At 48.2% G+C, this 23,923-nt stretch overlaps 1 protein-coding gene across 3 annotated transcripts in view; it reads left to right on the top strand.

The window, feature by feature from the left end:
- MAPK14 (mitogen-activated protein kinase 14) overlaps positions 1-23,668 on the top strand; it is a 75,751-nt gene extending 52,083 nt beyond the window's left edge. Inside the window, exons 9-13 of one of the 3 annotated variants that reach the window (XM_055126306.1) lie at positions 8,969-9,048; positions 10,355-10,378; positions 16,276-16,354; positions 20,154-20,327; positions 21,345-23,668. In XM_055126306.1, the coding sequence (XP_054982281.1) occupies positions 8,969-9,048; positions 10,355-10,378; positions 16,276-16,354; positions 20,154-20,327; positions 21,345-21,412 (425 nt within the window). In that variant the 3' untranslated portion in view covers positions 21,413-23,668. Of the gene's footprint in view, positions 1-8,968; positions 9,049-10,354; positions 10,379-13,692; positions 13,773-16,275; positions 16,355-20,153; positions 20,328-21,344 lie in introns of all 3 variants that reach the window. The other 2 variants (XM_004619960.3, XM_004619961.2) reach the window with 2 other exon arrangements.
- Positions 23,669-23,923: the final 255 nt, after the last annotated feature.

Raw genomic sequence — 23,923 nt, 5'->3', positions numbered from 1 at the left:
TAATCCAAATATTCACACAGGTAGGATCAACAGTACTTGCTTGGATAGTTTCATTTAGCATAATGTTTTCCAAATTTATCTGCGTTGAAACGTGTATCAGGATTTCGTTCCCTGTTGTTACTATCCCACTGTCCGTGTACGCCACACTTGCTGACCTGTCGTCTACCAGGGACCACAGGGTTGTTTTCACCTTTCGCGTGTTGTGAACAGTGCTGCAGTGAAACTTGGCATATGTAAGTTTCTGTTTGAGTCCCTGTTTTCAGTACTTTCAGTCAGTATCTAGGAGTGGAATGGCTGAATAATATAGTAATTCTTTATTCAGCTTTTTTTTTTCCTCTTTGGGTCACAACTGGCAATGCACAGGGGTTACTCCTGGCAGTGCTCCGGGGACCATCTGAGATGCTGGGAATCAAACCCCGGCTGACCGTGTGCAAGGCAAATGCCCTACCTGCTGTACTATCACACCAGCCCCTAATTCAGCTTTTTTTGGCTTTTGGGGTCACACCCGGCGATGCACAGGGGTCACTCTTGGCTTTGCACTCAGGAATTACTCCTGGCAGTGCTCAGGGGACCATATGGGATGCTGGGAATTGAACCCGGGTCAGCCGCATGCAAGGCCAATGCCCTACCCATTGTGCTATCGCTCCAGCCCCTACTTAGTTTTTTCTTAAGTTTTGTTACATATTTATTTTTATCACCACCCCTCTGTTGGTTGTGGTGATGACCAGGGAGTCTCGTGCGTGTCCGGCTGTGGTGCTCCCATTCACTTTAGTTGTGGTGCTCACGTGCATCCTGGTTGTCGCGTTTGGACCCCTGTGCTTGGCAAAGGTGCACGTTTTGGCCATGCTGCTCATGGCTGTTGGGCTTGCCTGTTTATCAGTCGCAGGACGAGGGGTCCCAGACAGCAGAGCTGCCTTTTTTTTTTTTAAACTTTTATTTATTTTTAATTGAATCACAGTGAGATACACACAGTTGCAGGTTTATTCATGATTAGGTTTAAGTCATACAATGTTCTAGTACTTGTCCCTTCACCAGTGCACATTTCCCATCACCAGTGTCTCCACTTTCTCTCCTTCCACTCCCAACCCACCTCTGTGGCATTTCTCTCTGTCTCTGTCTCTCCCTTCCTCCCTTACTACCTCCCTCCCTCTCCCTCTCCCTCACTCCCTCCTTTCCTTCTCCCTCTCCCTCTCCCTCTTTCTCTCCCTCTCCCTCTCCCTTACCCCATCTCCCTCTCCCTCTCCCTCTCCCTCTCTCCTTCCAGGCATTATGGTTTGCAGTAAAGATACTGCAGGGTTATCATGTATATCCCTTTACCTACTTACAACACTCAGTTCTTGTCCAGAGTGATTGATTCCAACTATTGTTATACTGGTCCCTTCTCTATCCTAACTGCCCTGTACCCCAGGGCACACACTTGTGGCAAGCAAAACCATAGACCCGTTCTCCTGGCCCTGTTTTCCCTGTCCTTGAATTGAATTAATTTTTAAATGTGATATGAAGTTACAAATTTTCATTTAGGGCTTCTCCAAGTTTGTCCTCATTTTCCGGTTGGGCTGGAGAGGGCAAAGGTGAGGAATTATCCAGCCCAGGGCCTGTGCACTGCCCATAAGCCACATGCCTGGCCCATGTTGTTCTTATTCTTTGGACTCTGCAGTTCCATATGGACGTGAGGATGGACTTTTCTATTTGGGTGGGAGGGGGCAGGACTGGCTTTAGAATTACGATAGAGGCTGCATTGAATCCTAGATCACTTTCAGTAATGTCGGCATTTTGACAGTATTAAGTCTCTATCTCATGAACATGAGATAGCATTTCATTTATTGAGGTCTTCAGTTTCTTTCTTCTTTCTTTCTTTTCCCTTCCTCCCTCCCTCCCTCCTTCCTTTTGGCAGTGGTTGCTAATCCCTGGACTCTCCTAAAATTATAAGAAGTACTTTTTGGTTTTGTTTGTGATTTTTTTTTTCTTTTTTTTTTTCTTTTTGGGTCACACCCGGCGATGCACAGGGGTTACTCCTGGCTCATTCGCTCAGGAATTACCCCTGGCAGTGCTCAGGGGACCATATGAGATGCTGGGAATTGAACCCGGGTTGGCCACCAGTAAGGCAAACACCCTACCCGCTGTGCTATCACTCCAGCCCCTTGTTTGTGATTTTGTGGAAGAAAATAGTGCTTAACTATGGCTTAGCTCAAAAATAGTATGACTCTACTGTAAAGGATGGGAGCTCTTCCTTCCCAGTCTAGTGGACTAGGTGTGTCAAGTGGACACAGGTGACACATCTTTCTGTTAGGGGAGAGTAAGGACACAGAACACCTCTTCAGGGATAATGCTTCTTTCAGATAATGTTGGTTTTGAAGAGTTAGCCGATTACTGTAGCAGTAATAGCATGCCCAAGACAAAAGGCAAATGAGTTTAGTAGCTCTGGTACACATGTCAAATACCATTTTCTCTTCTGAAAATTACAGCATTCCTAGTTGTTTTCCTCTCCTAGGTAATCAAATTAATTTTCTTCATGTGTAGATTTCTCGTATCTTTTCATAGAAATGGTATTAGTCAGATATTTACTAAGGAGGGAGGAGAAACCGTGGGATCATAATGGTGAGACCTTGAAACATGGGTGGAGGAATTAGTGTAGTAACTTGCACATGTAAATTAACATTAATGCTATCGAAATCGGTGTTTTTGAACAACTGCACATATATCCATAATCACGAAATGATTGCCTTTACACACTGCCAACTGCATTTTTCTAGTCTTTGCTCCCATGATTTGTAACTTCACATTGTTCTGACTATATGCTTAATGTACATAAGTAAGTAGGATAGTTCTGTTAGGAAAATTCGGGCCGGAGCAATAGGATAGCAGGTAGGCAGGCCTCTGCCTCGCTCACAGTCAAAGCTGAGTTTGACCCTCAGCACCACGAACGGTCTCCTGAACCCTCCAGGAGGAGCCCTGAGCATCACTGGGTATGGCCCAAAAACAAAAAAGTAACAGCCTTTTTTTAAGAGAGTTTTTCAATATCATTATGTACTCCTTAAAACATGATTTATAGTAAAATATTCCTATACAGCATTGAACTAGGGGTGTAGTTTAGCAATGTGTGAGGCCCTGGATTTAACCCCCATCACTATACACACAAAAAAATAATAAAGTATATAGTATAAAGTTTTGTAAAAGCCATTTGCTAGCAAAGAGCAGGGCTGCTGATTGACAGTCCACGTGCTGCATATAAGTTTTTTATTTTGCCTTGGGGGCACACCCGGCAGTGCTTAGGGTTGGCTCCTGACTCTGTACTCAGAGATCACTCTCAGAGGGGCTCAGGGGACCGTATGTGGTGCCTTGTGCAAGACAAACACGCTACTTGCTGTACTATCTCTCTGCCCCTCACCCCCTCGCCCCCAAACGCTTTTTTTTGGGGGGGTCACACCCGGCGATGCACAGGGGTTACTCCTGGCTCTGCACTCAGGAATTACTTCTGGCAGTGCTCAGGGGACTAGATGGGATGCTGGGAATTGAACCCGGGTCGGCCGCGTGTAAGGCAAATGCCCTACCTGCTGTGCTGTCACTCCAGCCCCGCCCTGACTCCTTTTTAATGGACTTTTCTAGATGTGGAGGGGGAAAGCAGAGAGGTGGGACTGAGTCGAAATGCACAGTATAGCCGATTTTTCAGGTCAGCCAGTAGGTAACTGAGCTGCTCTGGTAGGCGCTGGCCATCCCTGTGCGGAGAGTATAGCTCAGACTCAGTGGAAAGTGAAGTTTCTACAATATTTATAAGATAAGGTAGAACGTAAGTGTTTTCTTGTGCGATACCCTCTATCTTGTGGGATAAGCTACCTGGTTAAATATAAGCCCAAAGAGTGTAAGAATACTAAATTTTTCAAATATAGATCAGAATTTATTCTCAGTTCATTCAGTCCCACATAGAAAATCTTGGTGTTCTATAATTTTTTAAGTGCCCAGTTTTTCCATGAGCTCTCTAATTTTTATCTTCAGTTCCATGACTGTACCCTGGAGCATTTGCCACAGATTGTTTTTCATACAGACTTTTCTAAACAAGGCATTAAAACAATTCTACAAATGGCAGAAAGGCTTCATTCAGAATGCTTATAAAAAATCTTACAGCACAATTAATTGACAAGGAAGTTTGCTCGATTTTGTAATTCCTAAAGTATCCAGAAATAATCAAAATTATTAGTATCTTCAGGATTTCCAAATAATTATAGAATACTTATTCACATAATATGTTAAAAGGTTAAATATTGCTTATTGGACAAAGCATCCCATGAAGCCTTTATGTAGCAAATAGGCCGAATCATAGCTATTTATCTTTCCATAGGGAGAAAGTAATTATTATGGGATGTCTTGGCTCTTCTGAGATGTTCCACATTTACTTTCCCTCTAACCAACCAAGAATTTTTTTCCTTAGGATTTTGATTTCTCAGAAGTTTTGTCTCACGGGTATTATAAACTTTAAAACACAGACAGCAATGAAGCAATACTAATTCAAACATGGAAGCAAAAAAATTTTAATTTTCCTAAAACCAAGACTAGTAATAAAACTGACATGAAATACTTTAGATAACAAATATTTTCATTTTTTATGCATGAAAACAATTTACAGTCTGAAGGAGCTCACTGGTCTTTTATGACACTTTTTCTTTCCTGTTAGCAAAGAAAATTTAAATCTGAATTTGTTCAGACATGCTATTGTGTACATAAACTTAATTTTAAGTTCCTTGTAATAATTTACCTTCACCATACAAAGTTTATTTCCCTAAAACACAGTCATCAAACCTTTTACACATTCCTTGAATTCATTCTGTCCTATAACTGCTTCATTCCATTTTGCTTTAAAGCAGCATTTCTTTTTCTGCCCAACAGAGAAATTTCCGTCCATTATCATTTTCACCTAAAACAGGTATTTACACTCTTTATAGGTTTAAACCCGTAGTTTTAAAAGTACTCAGTGGAATCCCAGGATTTAGTACAACTTGATTTTCCCAGGAGACTTGGAAAACAATTTAAGACACACCTTCAGACTAGTCACCAGGGCTCCGTGTTTCGTACAACTTCAGCTTCATTAGGGTGGGGTCTAATTTAGTCAATCTTGAACCATTATCTTGCCTGAAATAATCCCAGTAGCTCTAGAATTTTAAGTTTCCAAAGACCTCAGAGATCAAGTATTCCTAGAGAACTCATTTGCTCTAATCTTTTACTTATCAAGATTACCTGACTTAAAAATAAAAAAACAACACTTCTTTAAAAGTTGAGGTACGGTGACTTACAATACAGTTATTAGTGATGGTCTCAGGTACGTAAAATTCCAACACCACACCCTTCACCAGTGCACCCACCTCTCTCCCCCGAGGTCCTGCCCTTTCAAACCTTCCCCCTCCTCACGAAACTCAGTTTTGTGAGTACTTCTCCCATCATCTTGCCATTGGCCCTCTATCGCTATTCCCACACTTAGAGAGGTCACCCTGTACCTGTCCCTTTCCTTCTGACTGACAGCACTCAGCATTATATACACTGGTTCTGTCCATATCCTGGCAAGTAACGTGATTCTGTTCTTTCTTAGAGCTGTGTAGTATTCTCTTTCCATTCATTTGTCCATAATTGGGCTGTTTCCCTGTCGTGGCTGTTATGCTAAGCAGTACGATGTACATAGGTATGTCTGTCCCCTTTCAACTTAATCTTTGTCTTGGGGTTAGATGCCAAGAAGTGGTACCACTGGGTCATGTGGGAGTTCCCTTTTTGTTGAACGGGAAAAAGGTGCAAACCTGGCTGTGCTCAAGGGCTGACTCCTGGCTTTGTGCTCAGGGATCACTCCTGGTGGGCCCGGGGGCCATATGGGGTGCCCGAGATTGAGCCCAGGTCAGTACTGTGCTTGGCAAGCATCTTACTCGCTTACTCACTATCTCTCCAGCTCCTTATTTTTTTCCCCCATTTTTTTCAGCCCTTTATTTTTTTCTCGAGATCCCTAAATGGCTGTTCGTAGGGGCCCAACCAGACGACATTCCCAAGAGCTGTGAATGAGGGCTCCTTTCTCACCACAGCCCTGCCTGCACTGTTTCCAGATTTGGGGTGATTTGTCATTCTCACTGGCATTAGATGGCGTTTCAGTGTTGTTTTGATTTGCATTTCCCTGATCATGAGTGACAATGACACTTTTTTTATGAGAACTAAATTTTTATAAGCAGTTATTTTGCATATATTATGCTAAGTTCTTTTATCATAGTTTATTTGATTATACAAGGTAATTTGTTCACCCACCCTTCTCACTGTCCCCATTATTATATGCTCTATTTTTTTCTTGTCAATGCCTTTAACTAGGGAACCACTATTGAATATTAACCTCCAGTACACACTGGTTTTTGCTGTTTGCTAATGACGAAATTCTCTACTATCCCAAGCTCCAGAAATAAGTGTCTGCGGGCTATTTTTAACTTGTTCTTGTTTTCTATAGAACAACCGTTGTTTGGGTCATACGGTTTCTGTTGTAGCTACTCGATACTGCTGTGTAGTCAGAAATCAGACAACACATAAAAAAGTGAGCAAGACTGTTTCCATAAAACTTTATTATTCTGAGCACGAAGCACAGCAGGGTTTGCTAACGCTTTTTCTTCTCAGTTAATCAATTTCATATGGGGCTGGGGGGTGGTGGGAGAGCGGGCAGAGCAAGACAGGATGCCAGCAATATTATTGCATAAGTAACTCCTGTACTTAGGTAACCCTGGCGTGCAGAAGCTGTTGTTTGTAAGGTATGTTGCATTGCCTTTATTTGTCTCATCATAGGCAGGAAACTTTACTTCCATCCTCCTCTTCATTCTGTTTTTCTCTTCTTAAGTACTTCGAGTATCCCGCGTGTCCTGGCTGTTAGGTAAGCAGTGAGTAGGTTGAATGCCCCACAGCCCTCATAGAGCTGCAGATCAGTAGAGCTCACAGAGGGTGAAAACGCCGAGTAACTGTGACTTTTGATGAGCACAGTGATATTTCTAAGCATTGCATAGACAGGAAGCGTAGCAGGGGAAGCTGGGCGGGCTTTTTAGAGAGCATGAGGGGAGGTCTGAGAGCGGAAGTCAAAAGGATCCAAGCCTGTGGAAACCCTAGTAGGACTTTTGACAAGGATCCAGAGGCAGTCACCTTCCCTCCCTCTCCCTCCCGAATGTGGATTTATTTAGATGTGGATAATCGACTCAGTTTGGGTGGGTCACGTCCAGCGATGCTTAGCAGTTACTCCTGGCTCTGCACTCAGGACTTACTCCCGGTCAGGGAACACATGGGGTGCTGGGAATCGAACCTGGCTTGGCCACTTGCAAGGCAAATAAATGCCCTGTACTGTCTCTCCGGCCCCATCAAAATTTTAATATATGGAAAACTGTAAGATGGCTTCTCCCGGGGTCCACTGGCCAGGACCCCGGACTTACTCCCTACAGGAGAGGGAGTGGGTAGGAGAGAAGCGTCTGCCCTTCTCCGTGCACCTTGGACCCCAGCCGCCTCAGGGAGAGAGCCATGCGGAGCGGGGAGAGCTGGTGGTCAGTCAGCAGTCTGTTTACTAGCGCTCACACTGGGGTTTTCATGCAGTTCAGGGGGCAATCCACTTGTGTCACATTTACCTCGTCGGGCTCAGTCCAGATGCTGGTTAATGATTTGCATCTCCTGCTCTCAGGGTCGGGTAAATGGTAACTGTCCCGTCCCTCACCCTCAGCCAGAGTGCCTTGTGTGTGGAGTTCAGGAGCAGGCCCCTGGGTCCCCGTAAGCAGGGCCGGCTCTTGATTCCGGGAGCAAGGGATTGGGTCAGAGTCTCAGGCTGGCTGCTGAGACCCCAACTGTCTTCCCCCCACACACACCTTTTTTCTTTGAACTTACTTCTTTCCCGGCAGGGCTGAAAGCTGTAAGAATAAATGTTTTCGTTAATAAGTGCACATCATTCTGAGGATAGGTGGGAGGCTGGCGACCAGAGTCCGGGCCTGGGCGCGTGGCCAGTTTGACCTGCTACCCTCCGGGCAGAGCTGAAACCACCGGGGTGGGGGGGAGCAAGGGAAGCCCCGTGCATAGTTGGTGGGCACTTTGTTCACTTAACGAAGGTAGGCACGTAGCGATTGGCTTTCCTCCTGAGAAGGGGGGTGGTAGGTGAAGTCAGAGCAGGCTGGTCGGGAGCTTCGATTCAAAGCCTTTGGGGTCTGTTTAGCTGTGTTAATTCATTCGTAGGCTTAAAGCTTCACCAGGGGGCCTGCGAGATCACACAGTGGGTAACCTACTTGCCCTGCACACAGTTGACCTGGGTTGATTTCTGGCACCCTACCCGGCCCTCCAAGAGTGATTCCTGAGTGCAGATCCAGAAGTAAGCCCGAGCCCGAGCACCCCTGGGTATGGCCCCAAAGCATAAACCACACCGTTACAGTGAGGGAAGCCTCTCTGCGCCCGCTCTCAGGGAGCTGCAAGTGGAGGAGTGGCGCCCTCTGCTGGCCAGCCGGCCCCCCATCGGTCCCTCCCTAGGTGCTGGCAGGTCACGGTAGGAGCTTTCCTAGAGGCATCCTAACCTCGGGGTCTCTCCCAGCTCTCTGCCTCCCCACGCCTGTGCTTTGCTGCTTTTTTCTTGCCTCTCGCCCGGTTCTGGGTGTTCTTTGCCTTTGACTCTCTGGACTGAGTAAAGCTTCGTTGTTCTCACCGGCTGCCCCCTTGGAAGCCGCTGCTCTTTACTAATAGCTGGGTTGGCAGATGCGCACTGGCCTGTGGGTTAGCTGCGTGTCCGGTGGGGTTTCGGATCTCTGCACACAGGAGGAGCCTGTTCTACTCAGAGGCGCCGTCCCGCAGGTGCCGGGGCCTCGGCAGTCACCGTTTTGTCTTGATTTGGAATTTTATTTTTTTTCCTTCTGGGTTATGTTGTTCGTTTTGTTCTGTTTGTTTTGTTTTGTTTTTTCACCTTTATTTTGTCCCAACATTTTCCTTTATAGTCCACCATTAGATATTGATCAGTTGAAGCTCATTTTAAGACTCGTTGGAACCCCAGGGGCTGAGCTTTTGAAGAAAATCTCCTCAGAGTCTGTGAGTTGACGCTTTGATTGTCGTTTTCTGCCCGTCGGCAGCTCCCTCTCCTTCCTTCCGTCTGTCCTTGGTTGGGCCGAGTCGGTACGCGCACGGGTCCCCTCGGCAAGCTGCCCCGCGGACGCGCTCCGAGCATGCGGGCGTGCATGTGTACGTGTGCGCCTGCCCACTCACATGCATGACTGTGTCTCCTTCTCTCCCTGGGTGTGTGCTTTGGTCATGGGAGTTTGTGCCCGGGGAGTCCTCGGTCCACGCGAATTAAGATTCCACTTCCTGCCCACGAGACTAACGGGGAATGTGCGTCTCCATTCCCCAGCTCTGACTGCGTCTCTCTCTCAGAAGCTTCACAGACACCCAAGAGCTCTTTTCACTCTGTGCTGGTGACTGTTCTCACGGCATGAGCTTCACCCTGTGTTAATCTGGCTTTAGCACTGAAAGGATGATCGCGTCTTATCTCTGCACACTCTTACTCATTTCTGGAAGTCACTGTCATGCTCTGCCGGGTGTCTGTTCCCAGCGGGGCTACGCGCTTACACAGCCTGCCGATCATCAGTGGAGACAGTCCAATTCCTGTTACCTTATACCCACTGGGTGGGGGCTTAGAAGCCCCCCCCCCCACCTCCTGCCTTTGTAACTACGAGTCGGCAGACCTGAGTAAGAGATTTGGACTGAAACGGGCACTGCAGCTCCTACTCGGCTGCGATTTCCTGCTCTTGGTCACTTTCTTGGACCAAAGATGTGGCCGAAGCCATGAGAGCCCAACCTTTGCCCCATTTCCCCTTCTGCCTGGTGCCAGGATGTTGGATAAAAGGAAAAAATAGTCACGGACCCAGCTCCGTTGGTGCCCTTCTGGATTCTCCTCCAGCCTTTCTGGCTGAACAGGTTCCTTTTGTCCAATCGGGAAAACCACTGGGTGGCGTCAGGCAGACGGGAGCAGGTGAGTTTTAACTGTTTATCGTCTCTCGGACGACATGAAGCCGGTGATCATCTGTTACATTCCTTAAAATGACCATTAAATCCAGTGTGTTTATTAATTCACACGAAGGGGTTCCAGGGTGCAGTGGCCCTACTTGATTTTGTTTTATTTACTTAAGATGAGGAAGCAAAGGACTAGAAAGGCTGCGGCTTGCCTGAATCATGCACTGAGTCACTCGGCAGAGCTGGGCCTCGCTCCCAGATGTCCCGATGACACGGCCTCGGCCTTATCTTGGGCAGTTTGCACACTGTCTTTGGGAGTTCATTGTCAGAGTTCTTGATCACAATGCCAACCTGAAAGAGGTGTTTTCTTTTGCTTTATGAAATGCAGAAGCTGGATTGGAATGAATCAAAGGTATGAGAAAATGCTTTTAGGGGGATAGTGCTCTTCGGCTTTAAACGCATTTGCTTATTGGAAAGATCAGCGACTAGGATGGAGGGCCCGAGAATGGGAATGAGAGGGAGCTCCGTGTATTGATTCTTAGTGCTAGGGAGTTGAAGAGAACAAATGTCTTCCCTGTCGGCTCTTTCTCCATTCCTGCTCCTGAACCTCCAGTCCCCTGCCTTAGAGAGATGTGCTCTTAGTCACAAGCGTTCCAGAGAGGAAAGGTATTGGCAACGTAGTGTCTGTCTACCATCAGTCATTTGATTCTAATAAAGAAACAACACCAAGACCCCTACCTGATAATAAGGTGTCTTCATCGTAAGTGAAATAAGACAATACCTGCCTCTCACGGCTTGTGTATCGCAGCAGGCATAATAAAATTGAGCAGCAGAATGCAGAACTTATGTAACGCTGCATTGAATTAAAGAATAAGCGCGCCTCCCCACGTCCTGTCCTGTGCCTCTCCTCTGCCTGCCCCCCACCAAATAGATACATGATGGCTTAAGGCTTAAAGTAATTTAAACCTTTCAAAGGGGAGCTGAGAGCTGGAGCGATAGATAGCACAGTGGGTAGGGCATTTGCCTTGCATGCCGCGAACCTGGGTTCAATCCCTGGCAGCCCATAGGGTCCCCTGAGCACCGCCAGGAGTGATTCCTGAGTGCATGAGCCAGGAGTAACCCCTGTGCATCACTGGGTGTGACCCAAAAAGCAAAAAAAAAAAAAAAACCCAAAGGGGAGATGAAATCAATTTGATGTTAGCGTCACTACTCAGGTACATGTTTATGTAAAAAGTACATGATATGTGGAGCACATTAAAATGGGTGAATAGAAAAATCACGTGGATAAATTGTTTAAAGATTTTTTTAAATAAAAATAAAATCTTCGTAAAGGACTCTAGTAGACAGAAAGGTGATAGCTGTTTTCATGACTTCTGTAAAGTACAGAGGAAGTGGTGATGCCCTCGTTTCTGTAACAGCTCAGTCCGTAAACAGGTCTTTCTGGGGAAGGGCCCCTAAAGGGGTGCTGACTGAGGAGACACTGGCATGTGCCACGTGGGTGGTGACAGAGGCTGATGAGGGATGGCCAAGGAGAGAGAATTTTGGGTTGGTGACCTACAGTGACAGAATCTCCCCAAATCATAGGAGGACAGCTAAGCCCTGTCAGTGACTCACGGTCACATGTTTCTGTAGAAATATTTTCTTCCCAGTCTTCTGACAAGCAGGGGAGAGGATAACCATTTAACTTTTTTTTTGGGGGGGGGTCACACTCGGCGATGCTCAGGGGTCACTCCTGGCTCTGCACTCAGGAATTACTCCTGGCGGTGCTCAGGGGACCACATGGGATGCTGGGATTCGAACCCGGGTCGACCGCGTGCAAGGCAAACGCCCTACCCGCTGTGCTATTGCTCCAGCCCCAGGATAACCATTTTAAAGGAGACAAGACAATGTACAGAATTTACAGCCCCAGTGTTATTCAGAGACAGGAAGAGAAATGGCAGGATCTTAAAATGATAGACCCCAGTGGAGAGTCCGCTCTTGCTGCTTTGCTTCGCGATCACCCTTTTGCTGTTTCTCTTGGCATGCAGAATACTGTTTGTTCTGTAATTTGTTTTACAATACTTTTAAGACTAAAATGATTTGAAGTATTTAAATAATGAAAATGTATTTAAATATTGAAATTTTCCATCTCAACATCATTGTGAGACTGTTAAAAAGAATCCCATGCTATCTTTTGAGTGTGGGCTGAGGGAGGAGCCGGAAGGGGGGGGCATCTGACCACCCCCACTCAATACTCATGACCAGCCTGAGTATGTGTAATCTGACCACTGCTGGATTTTAGTTCAGGGTATGAGTCGAAAGGGGGAAATTATTAAAGACAGCCACAATGAAGGGAAATTACTTTCCCAAGGCATTCATAGACAATGGTGCTACAACTGAAAGAGAGAATTAAACATAAAAAGGCTTTTATTGATTTTCTTGGAGGATTTAAAAAAATTCCATCCCTTCTATACTGATAGGAACATATGATAAACTAGCAGCTCTTAATGGTATTTTTGGATGGAGAATCGTGTTTAAAATCTAGGCGATGGGCTGGAGGGGTAGTTCAGCAGCTAGGTAGGCAGGAGGCTGGATTCAGACCCCACACCAAGTGGTCCCCCGGGTATTGAGCTGGGGAAGCCCCTGAGTGCCACTCCGTTTGGCCCCCAAACAATAAAATCCTGCAACAACTAAGAGAAGTTTGGAGTAAAACTTACATATGGAGAACCTCACGGTTCTGCCCTCGTCAGGTAATTGCTGAGTTTGGGGGCAGATTTACTCCTCCTGCCTGTTTTGTTAAGTGGGGTTCGTCTGTTTGCCCATTAGGGGGGTGGTGAGAGAAATCACTGTGGCATGCTGCAATGTCCGTGGCAACTTTTGTACTGTCAGCAGCCTAAGACTTGGCTTTGTCTATGCCCTTCGTTTCTAATGCTCCCCCATTTCCCCTCCCTTCATTACCATTTGTGTGTGTGTGTGTGTGTGTGTGTTCCACTACTAACATCTGTGACGCTTGACATTGTTTATCATACCGCACACCCACTCACATCGCACATTTGGACAGGTGGTGCCTCGGAGAATCACCAGAACCTCTGGCACAGAAACTTAGCCGCCTCTTGGAATGGAATAAAACATGTTGAATATTTCGTCCGAAGTTGGTTACAAATGTTCTAAATCATCTCCCTTTAGCCCACAAGCAAGAGGGTTCAGACTATCTCGGGCTGGCATCCTGGCCAGCCAGTTGGGCTGGAGCAATAGCACAGCGGGCAGGGCCTTTGCCTTGCACGCGGCCGACCCGGGTTCCATTCCTCCGCCCCTCTCAGAGAGCCCGGCAAGCTACCGAGAGTATCCCGCCCCCACGGCAGAGCCTGGCAAGCTTCCCGTGGCATGTTCAATATGCCAAAAACAGTAACAACAAGTCTCACATGGAGATGTTACTGGTGCCCGCTCAAGCTCATCGATGAGCAACGGGATGACAGTGACAGTGACAGTTCGATGAGCAACGGGTTAGCCAGTTGCCGGCTACAAGCCTAGTAACTCTCCCGCCATTCAGAGACGTGTACTTGCCAAGCAGCCTGGGGTGGGTGGGGTGGGTGGGGATTAGGCTTCTTGTTTGGGGCTGGCTTTGGAGCTTTTTTTTGAAACTTGAGTTGAAAGTTATTATTATTATTATTATTATTATTATTATTATTATTATTATTATTATTATTGCGATATATATTTAACAATGCCCTTGACTAGGCATCTAAGATATTAACCAGCTTCAGCAGATCATGCGCCTGACGGGGACCCCCCCTGCTTATCTCATTAACAGGATGCCAAGCCACGAGGTGAGAATGGGCGGGCTTCGCAGGGCTCTTAGGCAGAAGGCCTCGTTCCCGTTCTGTCGCCGCCGTGTAACCAACACAGTTCCTCTGGGCACGGAACGCTTGCAAAGTGCCCGTAGGGCCGAAGCAGCGGCTGCTGGGTGCTGTTGCAAGAGGGTGACCCCAGGGAGGAAATGTCGTCCACTCCTGTGGACGCACAGCCTTGTTCATGGGAAACAAAGTGCCTTTCTCGTGGGGCTTTGATGAATTCCGTGTTCAGGCGGCTCTGTGTTTTCCTAGTTCCCATGCCTGCAATTACAGTATGCTCCTGTCTAATGACTTTTGGCTGGAGGTGTAGTAAATTGAAGGTGTATGCTCTCCCATGCATTCATTTTTATTTTAATAACCCGGAGAGGACTCTCTGCTTAAAAAAAAAAAAAAAGAAAAGAAAGCTGTATACTGACATTAATAAGTACTGCATGTAAAAGAAAAGAGACGAGTATTGTAAAATAAATACAAACACTTAAGAGTTTGGTTCCTTCTTGGTCCCTTCTCTACTGACTCTAACTGTTGAGCCTAACACTGATGATTCGGGCACTTCTTTCTGAGCTGCCCTTAACTGTCCGGGGGAACCAGGATAGAGGCCACCCCAGCTTTGCTTGTGCCTCAGCTCTAGTCAGGCAGGCCGCCTTGTTACTTATCTCTACATGCTATTAGAGGCATGACTGTTCTCTGCCCAAGACTGGTCTCTCTTGCCTCTATTTCCCTTCACCTTTTATCTCCATGCTCACGTAGGAAGAGGGTACAGCCACGTGTGTCTTCAAATCCCAATTGTCAGCTGCTTTTAAAAGTGCACCCCTCCTGTTTGCTGCACGTACGGAAGCCCAAGAAGATGGAGCTGCCCTAGCAACCAGAGCTTTCTAACCTTGTGTGTGTGTGTATTTGAGTGTGTGTGTGTGTGTCATACACACTCACACAGCTATTAACCTGAATTATAACAGGAATCTTGAGGCAGTTCAGGTAGGTTGAAAGATGTTTGATCTTAGATGGACTGATGGTGGGATTTATTCTTCGAAACATCCCTGAATAGTTGAAGCGCACATTTCAGAGCTTTGTGTTACGTGATTAGTCTCAAGGCCAGGTTTTGGGTTTGCCTTAATCAGAGCTGATCAGTCCGTTGGCACCTTAAATTCTTTAGAATGAGGTTTAGAAGTGGTGAAGTTTCTGACACAAGGAAACAAGCAGATGTTACTTCATACAAGCAGCTGTAATGGCAGCTGGTGTGTGCTGAGCTCACACTAAACCAAATAAGTCCACTCCCGTGGTGCTGGCGTGTCACTGCCCACCCTCACCCCCAGTCATGAGAAGAAGCACTGTCATTCAACCTATTGTACAACTGAGGACTTAAGATTTAAAAGAAAAAGCCACATGCCCAATATGATGAAAATAACAGCTCAGACAAGCCTGTCCCACCTCAGGGACTGAAGGTGCTACAACTCTATTAGTAATAGAAATATTGTTTTTGTTGGAATTTTTGTCTGAAGTGCTTTCATGAGTTCTCTCTCCCTTGAATGTTACACTGACACTGTGAAGAAGGCAAACCAAATACTGATACCCAGCCCTGGTGTTTACAGGTCAGGTAATTGATTCGTTAGTTGATAGTTGCTCACAAAGATGTGACTTATAAGTGACAGATTTCTACACATCATTTATAATCCACTATTATATGCTTAAAGAAGTAACATGCCTGATGTGATGATAATAATAGCTCAGACGAGCTTGTTCCTCCCTCGGGACTGGAGGTATTATATCTCTATTTGTAATAGATTGTTTTTCTTTTAAATGTGCTCCAGCGTCTTGGAATAATCTGAGTAAATATATTTACTTTCTTGGCAAGATTTAATATCGATGTATGTTTAGTGTACCTACGGAGGCCTTCTTTTTAAAAAAAAATTATTTATTTTTAATTAGTGAGTCACAGTGAGGGTACAGTTACAGATTCACATATTTTCGTGCTTGTTTTTCCCTCATGCAGTGTTTAAGAGCTCATCCCTCCCCCAGTGTCCATTCTCACAGAAGCCTTTAATATCAAAAGGGTGCTGGTCAGAGATACATGATCTTTGACACATGATCTTTGACCCAGGTCATCTTGATAACACAGGCCTCAGTGGGTACTTCGGAATACCGTGTCATGGCACTGCTAGCTTTTTCAGAAGATTGTCTCAAATAGGCAACTTCTTAGATACCTTGACCTCATTTTTCAGATTTCTGATCCTCTGACCAGAAAGTTAATGACAGGAAGCTTAACCGTATGCTCACTCACTTGAAATAAAACTTCAGGATAGAAGAAATAAAGGTGATTGTAAGGAGGGTAGGCTAGCAGGGGTAAGACAGGTATTTAATGAAAATCAGTAACAGTGTAACATTGGAGCCAGGAGACTTTCTCACTGACCAGTCGTTCCTTGATGGGACTTGGGACCAGTCAAATTATTGAATAAAATCATTTTGAATATCCTTGTTCTTACAGGCAAGAAACTACATTCAGTCTTTGAACCAGATGCCGAAGATGAACTTTGCAAATGTATTTATCGGTGCCAACCCCCTGGGTGAGTTGACTGTAGGTACTCCTCTCGTAGATACCTCATTGGTTGAGCTTTCCCTTTCGACTGAAAGGTTGCCGGTAATGAAGTCGTGGCAGGTGGTAAATAATGCCATCTGTTAGCTGTGCTTGTGTTGTCCGATTGGTGTTTGAGATTGTTTTTAATCACGTGACATGCTTATATTTATATGATCACAGAATTCTGTGAGAGAAATGGGCCGATAAAGTGAAGAGAGCAGAGAAAGAATTAGGAGAGTTGGTAGGAAAGATGGAATGGCCCAGGAAGGAAGGCGCAGTAGGAAGCCTGTGAGTCACTCACGCTGCTGTCATTTTTCTGGTGTCTCAGACCCGAGGATTGAGAACACCTGAAGCCCCGCTAGGCCGGAGAAGCCTCACCCAGGGGCTCCCCGCGCTCTGCTCTGCCTGGAGCTTCCCGGTGCTCCGGCTCCTGTCGTCCCCATGGATTTGGCTCCTTCCCATCTTCTTCCTCTGCCCCTCAGAGACTAACCATTCTCTCTCTCTGGCGCTAACTTGCCACCTCACACTTCCAGGAATGGCTCCGTGTTCCTTCCTGCCACCTTGGGCAGGGGAAGTGACATGGGCGTGATAGACCCAGTACTGTCTCGGCTGGAATAGCTGTTCTATGCCCTAAACCTGGGAGCTCCGATGTGCTTCACTTGGCACTTACTGCAGCTGATTCTCCAGTGAGGAGCAAGCAGCGCAGTGGGCAGTGCTGTCTGAAGGGGGACATGGAGAGAGCAGGCCGGGACTCTCCCTGGGAGGACAGCTGGTAACAGCCAGCCTCAGGCTTCTCTGTGCCGTGGTAGAGTGGCACGTTCTTCCGTCTTTCTTGTATCTCTTCAAGTGTGTGTGGCTCATCCCTTCACTTCAGGACCCCGCCCACCGGCTGTGTCTCACGTTCCGTTTTGTCGTCCTGAGGGCTGACAGGCACGAGGAGCTCTCCAGGAGCTGGAGTGCGGGCTAAGTGGCCGCCCTATTTTTAATCCCTGCATCCAGAGGGAGTGTGGCGCGTGGCTCCCGTGTTCTTGGGACAATTCACACAATGGCACAGACGCTCCTGTTCTCTCACGTGTCCGGCAGTTGTCGATGAGCCCGTGTCGGCCTGGGAGACCGGGAGGGAGGGAGGGAGCTCTTCGCGGAGCGGCCGTCCTGGTCAAGACTCCTGGGGTGGGGACACCCCGAGCTCCCCTGGGGTTGGTGTGGTCGTGTCCGCCCTGGTGTGCTCTTCCTGGTTTTGTATGACTTACCTCAGCCATCCTCTTCTAGTTTACAGACCTGTGAGACGCTCTCTGCGTAGTCAGTACGCCGGGATGTCGAGCAGTGATGTTGTTCGTAGGTAGCAAGCTTTGTTTCCCGTCATCCTGTTCTGAGTTATTTTTCAGCAGTTCAAGTTGTGGACTTGATAATAGCCGGCACTGTTGGACTGCCCGGTAGCTGTCTCAAGGAGACATGTCCATTCCTTTTCCAAGGGGCTGGAAGGATATATGCAGCTTTTTCTAGGTCACGTACATCTGCCGTGTCACTTTTCCCAGCATTATCGCACGTAAACATTGTCAAGAACTGGATGTCACTTAGAAATGTGGATGGTGAGCGAGTTGAAGGGAGGCCTTGGACCACCTGATGTTCAGCACAGCAGTTCTGAGAATTAAAACATGGCTGGCAGCTCACTGACAAGCAGTAATATCACAGAGTCCCTCCTTGCTGGCAGAGCATAATACCACCACAAGCTTATGCCCGGGCCATTCACGGAGCAGAAAGACATCTGCGTCGTGACCGTTCACAGCCATGTGTTTTTCAGTCACCGACTTCATTTTTCACCATTATTCTCAGGAGGTGGATTGAACGTCCAGTTGCCCTGTGGGACCCTGTGTTTGCATCTGTCCGGGCCTTAGCGGAGCCTGGCGAGGCAGCAGCAGGACAAACCCACACATGGGGATCTTCGAGGAAAGTTTGTCCTCTTGTGTGTGTGTCCCCACCCCGGCCCCCTTCTCTTTCCTTCGTTGCCGTTGTTGCAATCAACAAGGGCCCCCACACACTTGATGGTGCTGCTTCCTTATTTGTTCCCAGTGCTTGCTGGGGTCACACACTTAAGCTGTAGTCCTTGAGCACTTTCTGGTTTTTCAGTGCAGGCTTGCAGTTACTGTGCTGTGTAAAAGCTGTGCACTGGGGGCCGCATTTTGTCGGGAGCTGCTGGTACTGCACTCGACCCCGGTGGGCAGGCTCCGGGCGCACACTCCTGGCCTCACCCTTTTGAGTGCCGTTGGCCGCTGAACCAGTTCCATCCCAGAGAAATCTGATTCTCTGACTTGATTGCTTTCACCAAGCTGTTGATTTTAAGAACACCGTCCTTTTTCTGCTAGGGATGGCAAAGAGTCATTGTCACCCAAACAATAGCCAATACGTGGGTTTTTTTGGTTGTTTTTTTTTTTTTCCTGAGAATCTAGTTAATCCTCCTAAAGCTTTAAAATACAAACTTAAGGGGCTGGAGAGCTGGCTCAACTGACTGAGCCGTGCTTTGCATGCCGAAGGCTGAATTTGATCCCTGGCACCATATGGTTTCCCGAGCACTCCCAGATAGCCATACACACGCACGCACGCACCAATGAAATGCGAAGTTATGAGTTTCTTATGTGCATGTTTCACTGCATACCTCTGAAATTCAAGCTGCACAGGAGGGTCTGTGGTTGCCCCCAGTGTTCAGAGCAGTAGACCCCTCCAGGACACTGGCCTCCGTGCTGTGTCCACTCCTGCCCCTTCCACACTGACGTAATTTGCAGTCTCAGAACTGAGCATGCCAAGAGGGGTAGGGGGTGGGCCTGGGGCTGCCTTGAGTGGAGCCCTGGATGGAGCTGGGGTCAGCTGCATGTAAGGACACGCACCTTCATCCCCGACTCTCTCTTAGACCCCTTAGAGTGAACAATTTTTTCTTCTTCCTCCTCCATCTTCTTCTTCTCCTTGTCCCTCTCCTTCTCCTTCTCCGGGGTCACTCCTGGTGGGGCTTGGGAGACCATCTGGGATAACGGGTATCAAACCTGTGTCAACCATGTCCTCCACGTGCAAGGCAGGTGCCTTAGCTGTTATACTGTCTTGGTAGCCCCTAGAGTGAACATTTTTAAGGAAAGTTCTGTTTCAGGGGGAGCCTCACCCAGCTGTGCTCAGGGGTTACTCCTGGCTCTGAGCTCAGGTATCACTCGTGGAGGTGCTCAGGGGGCCCCATGGGGAGCCGGGGACCTAAGGCAAGAGCCTCCACCTGCTGTAATTCTGCCCTGGCCTGGGAAAATTCTCTTTGTCTCAGTTATGTCATACTTGCACTCCCACATAAAATACTCAACTTGTTCATGTCGAAGATCTGCTTAGAAAATTTATTTCTGATATTAGTAGTGAAAGGAGACAAAAATCTATATAAATTTGAATCCTTCCTACATCTTCTTAATTATTTCAGTTGTGGACTTTCACTTCTCACAATTCTACTACAGTGCTAGCAGTTTCATGCTGACATCCCCCAGAGCTCGTTCAAACAGTATCTGTTCTTAAATCTTTTTATTTTTCAGGAGTAATATATTCACCCTAAACCAAACAATACACACACACACACACACACACACACACACACAACACACAGGAGAAAATAAGGGATATTACCTCCTAGGCCAGAAACTCGGGGAGTTTTTTACTTAGGTGTACAAGGTTGGAACGGTGTGTCTGATTGAACAGGTGTGCTCTTTGGGTGACACATTCAATTCTGTTCTGTTTTTCCCTTCCTTCCAATCTGCACTTCCCGACAGCTGTGGACCTGCTGGAGAAGATGCTCGTGCTGGACTCGGATAAGAGGATCACGGCGGCCCAGGCCCTCGCTCATGCCTACTTTGCCCAGTACCATGATCCTGACGACGAACCCGTGGCTGACCCTTACGATCAGTCGTTTGAAAGCAGGGACCTCCTTATTGATGAATGGAAAAGTAAGTCCTGTGGGCAGGATTCCCATCTGGTTCCCAGGCTTAGCATTTAAACGTTCACCTAGGTGAGCCTGGGGAGGGAAATCAGAATTCCCCAGTGGTTATCCTCAACTCACTACAGCTTGTAATTAGGGTCTCAGGTACAGAATGGACGTAGTCCTTTTCCTGGAAGTGACCTGTTGTGGCTGGTGAGCGTCTGGGGATCTCTCAAGTGGGTTTCCGCCCTGGTTTGCCCTTAGTCCCTCTCATCCTTTCACCATTGAGTCTCTCGCTCTCAAGCTCTCTGTAGAAGCTGCTTAGGAATAATAGAACGCGGCCACTGGTGAGAGCAGCTACGCTGGTAGCTTTGGTGTTTCAAGTCTTCACATTTGCAATATTTCTCTGAGATAAGTAGAGACTAGGATATTTTTCTGCTCTCAGAATTGCTGCAGCCAGGCCCGAGCCAAAGGACAGTGGGTGGGGTGCTTGCCATGCACTCGGCAGACCCAGGATCGATCTTCAGGATCTCATGGGGTCCCCCGAGCACCGCCAGGAATAACTCCTGAGTGCAGAGGCAGGAGTAACCCCTGAGCATCACGGGGTGGGATGGGGTGAGGGAGGGAAAAAAGAAGAAAGAAAAGGGATACATTGAGAAATGGAAGCCATTTCTCCTCGGTCTGATCGCCAGTTCTTCTTAATAAAACAAATACAGGACTTCAGTTAAACCCCAAAAGCCAGGGCTTCCTTGCTGTGCTTGGGAGGGTGCAGATGATTCTCGAGCAGCTTTGCCAGAGCTTGAAAGAAGACTCGGTGATGAAGAATGGGAGGAATAAGGTGTGCGCGCATGTGCGCGTGCGTGGGTGTGTGTGTTCGAACTTCTGTGTCTATATGAACCTTCTCTCAGGATCTCACACATTAGCGCCCACACAGGTCCTTGCAGTAGCCGGTCAGGCCACTGGCCCAGCAGGGAGAAGAGCCGGGTGGGCGATCGCCCCAGCCAAGACGGCCATCTCACCTCTTACTTCCCTCCCGTGCCCGTAGGCCTGACCTACGATGAAGTTATCAGCTTCGTGCCGCCTCCCCTTGACCAAGAAGAGATGGAGTCCTGAGCGCCGCCCCGTCCGTCGCACCTCACTGTGAGGGGAAGGCCTTTCCACGGGAACTCTCCAAATATCATTCAAGTGCCTCTCGTTACAAAGATTTCCTCTGTGGTGGAAAGGGTGTGCACGTGCGTGCGTGTGCGCGTGCTCGTGTATGTGTGCGTGTGTGCATGTGTGTTGTGTGTCTGTCTGTGTGGGAGGGTCAGTACGAGATCACGAGCAAACTCTGGTCCCAGCGACTCCGCATGGACTTGCAGATGCCACCATCTCTTCTTGCAAGTCAGCATCTCAGTAGGGGTCTGTGAAATGCCAAGCGAAAATCAGTAACCCTCCCACACCCCAGCCGCGCTTTTGCCGTTTGGACCTGTGACTGCCCCGCCGCCCCCCTAACCCCCCCACCCGCCTGCCTGCCTGCCTCAGCCCCCGCCCGTGATTAGGGGGAGTCGACGGCTACAGCCCAGGGTGGCAGGGGGAGAAGGCTCCCCTCCTGGCTGCTTCCCCCCCAGGGCAGGAAAGGACCACCTGGCTCACATGCTTAGCCCCAGGCCCGGAACCCAGCTGGCGTATGCGGAACTGTTTGTGCCTGCAAGAGAAGGACGAGGGTCTAGCTAGCCGCGAGAGCCCAGCAGATGGAGTTTCTGCACCAGGCAGGGCGTCGCGCGTGAACCCGGAGTGAGCCGGGGCGGGGGCGGTCTCCAGAGGCACCGTGTGCGCATGTGTGAGCCTGCGGTTGTGCGCTTCGCTCCTGCTCCCCCCTCCCACCACCCCCCCAGGTGTTGCTGCCGTTTCTCCGCTTCCTCCTCTCCTGCAGTGCAGAGGCTCCTCGGGTGCTGGCCCCGGGGTCAGGAGCTGGCCCTGGCTCGCGGTGCCCCCCCTCCCCCCGCAGAGTGCCAGCGTGTTTCTGCACGTCTTGCTATTTGAGCATGCACAGCTGCTTGTCCTGTTCTCCGCGGGAGGCCCCCCGTGCCAGGCCAGTTTGCCAGTGACGACTGCTCGGGTCATTCAGAATCCTGTGTCACCTCGGCTGACGCTCCCGGCTGGTGACATCATCGTCTCTTCAGCCTCCCCCCCGATGCTATTTTGTGTTGATCACAATCGATACTCCAGGTGCTTTTGATGTGAAAACTATGAAGATAGGGGACGGATAGCCGCAGAGCATTTTCAGTCTTGCCATCTGGTTTTGCGCGAACTGCATTCGGGGAGTTGTCAGCGGGAAAGATCAGGGCTTTTTCCGGGACTGCCTCAGACTTTGGAAAACAAGCTGTTCTCTTCACTCCCAGTCACCAACGCTAAGACATGCCGAACATCCAAGTGAGAATAAAACCCATGAGGCCAGAGATCCCTTTCATTATCTTTGTTTCAACGTGGCCATTTAAAAACGAAAGCAAAAAGTAATGTGTCTTTTCTACCCCGCTGTGGAAAAGCGTCTTCTTGGCAGCTTACCATTGACTTCTTGGTCTTGGTTTGGGAAGAAATAAATTTTATTTCAGAATTTTGTATTTTGCAGGAATCTTTCGAGAAGGTGATTCTTTTTTGATGGGGAGAAAGGGCAAATTATTTTAATATTTTGTACTTTCAACTTTATAGAGATGAAATATCCTCAGGGGTGGAGAAGAGTTGTTTTCATAATTTTCTGATTAGCAGGCACCTTGTTCCACAGAAGGCCGGTAGAGTTGAACCTTCTGTGAAATAAGGATGTAGAATGCTTCCTCCATTGTGGACTGTGTGACAGTCTCGTATTTGAGCCCAGGGACTTTTATTTCCCGGCGCACTCCGGGGGCAGCTGGTAGGACCCCTGAGTCACCTGGAGTTCAGAGGAACGAGGCAGGCTGACGGGGCCCCTCCGGGGACCACCCCCTCGTCAAAGACAATGAGCACAAAGGCCTCCTCTCCCCTCCATCCCGCCGGAACCCTCCGTCCACAGCCAGAGGAACCTTACTGGCCGTGTCTGCTGGCGGCCGCTAGTGTGATTTCCTCCAGAAATACTGCTCTGTACCTTTCTGAAACAAAAGTCTTTGCACATTTGACCCATCCATGTCAGGAGGCTCCAGGAGCTGGGCCTCAGCGGTGGCGGGGGCGGGGGGGCCCACGGAGCAGCCCCTGGGCACCGCCCCCCCTCCCGACTTCTCTGAAGAGGGAACTAACGCGAGAAGGAGGGAAACTGCTATTTTATTTGTATCCATGAACTTGGCTGTAATCAATTATGCTCTCTAAGGTGTCCTCCAATACCACTGGTCAAAATAAAGCCTATTTTTCAAAATGGAACGAGTGGCTCAGATTTATTGCATGTTTCCCTTGTTTGTCATTACCGAGGGCTACTCCTCCACGGCCTGGCTCTCAGTTCCTAGCCGTCCACCCCGTGGTGACGCAGCCGTGAGGACGGGGAGAGCCGGCCACGCGCGCCCGGCAGCATGTCGGGGTGCGACCGCCCGGCGTCAGCAGCTGAGGCCCCAAGGCCAGACCCTGTTGTTACACCACTTCACTTGAGAAGATTTTTGCATTTTCAAAAAAGCTATTTTT

This window comes from Sorex araneus, chromosome 2, assembly GCF_027595985.1.
Source record: "Sorex araneus isolate mSorAra2 chromosome 2, mSorAra2.pri, whole genome shotgun sequence".
NCBI classification, from domain to species: domain Eukaryota; kingdom Metazoa; phylum Chordata; class Mammalia; order Eulipotyphla; family Soricidae; genus Sorex; species Sorex araneus.
Note: the sequence above shows the minus strand (reverse complement) of the source record. Positions and strands in the feature narration are given on the sequence as shown.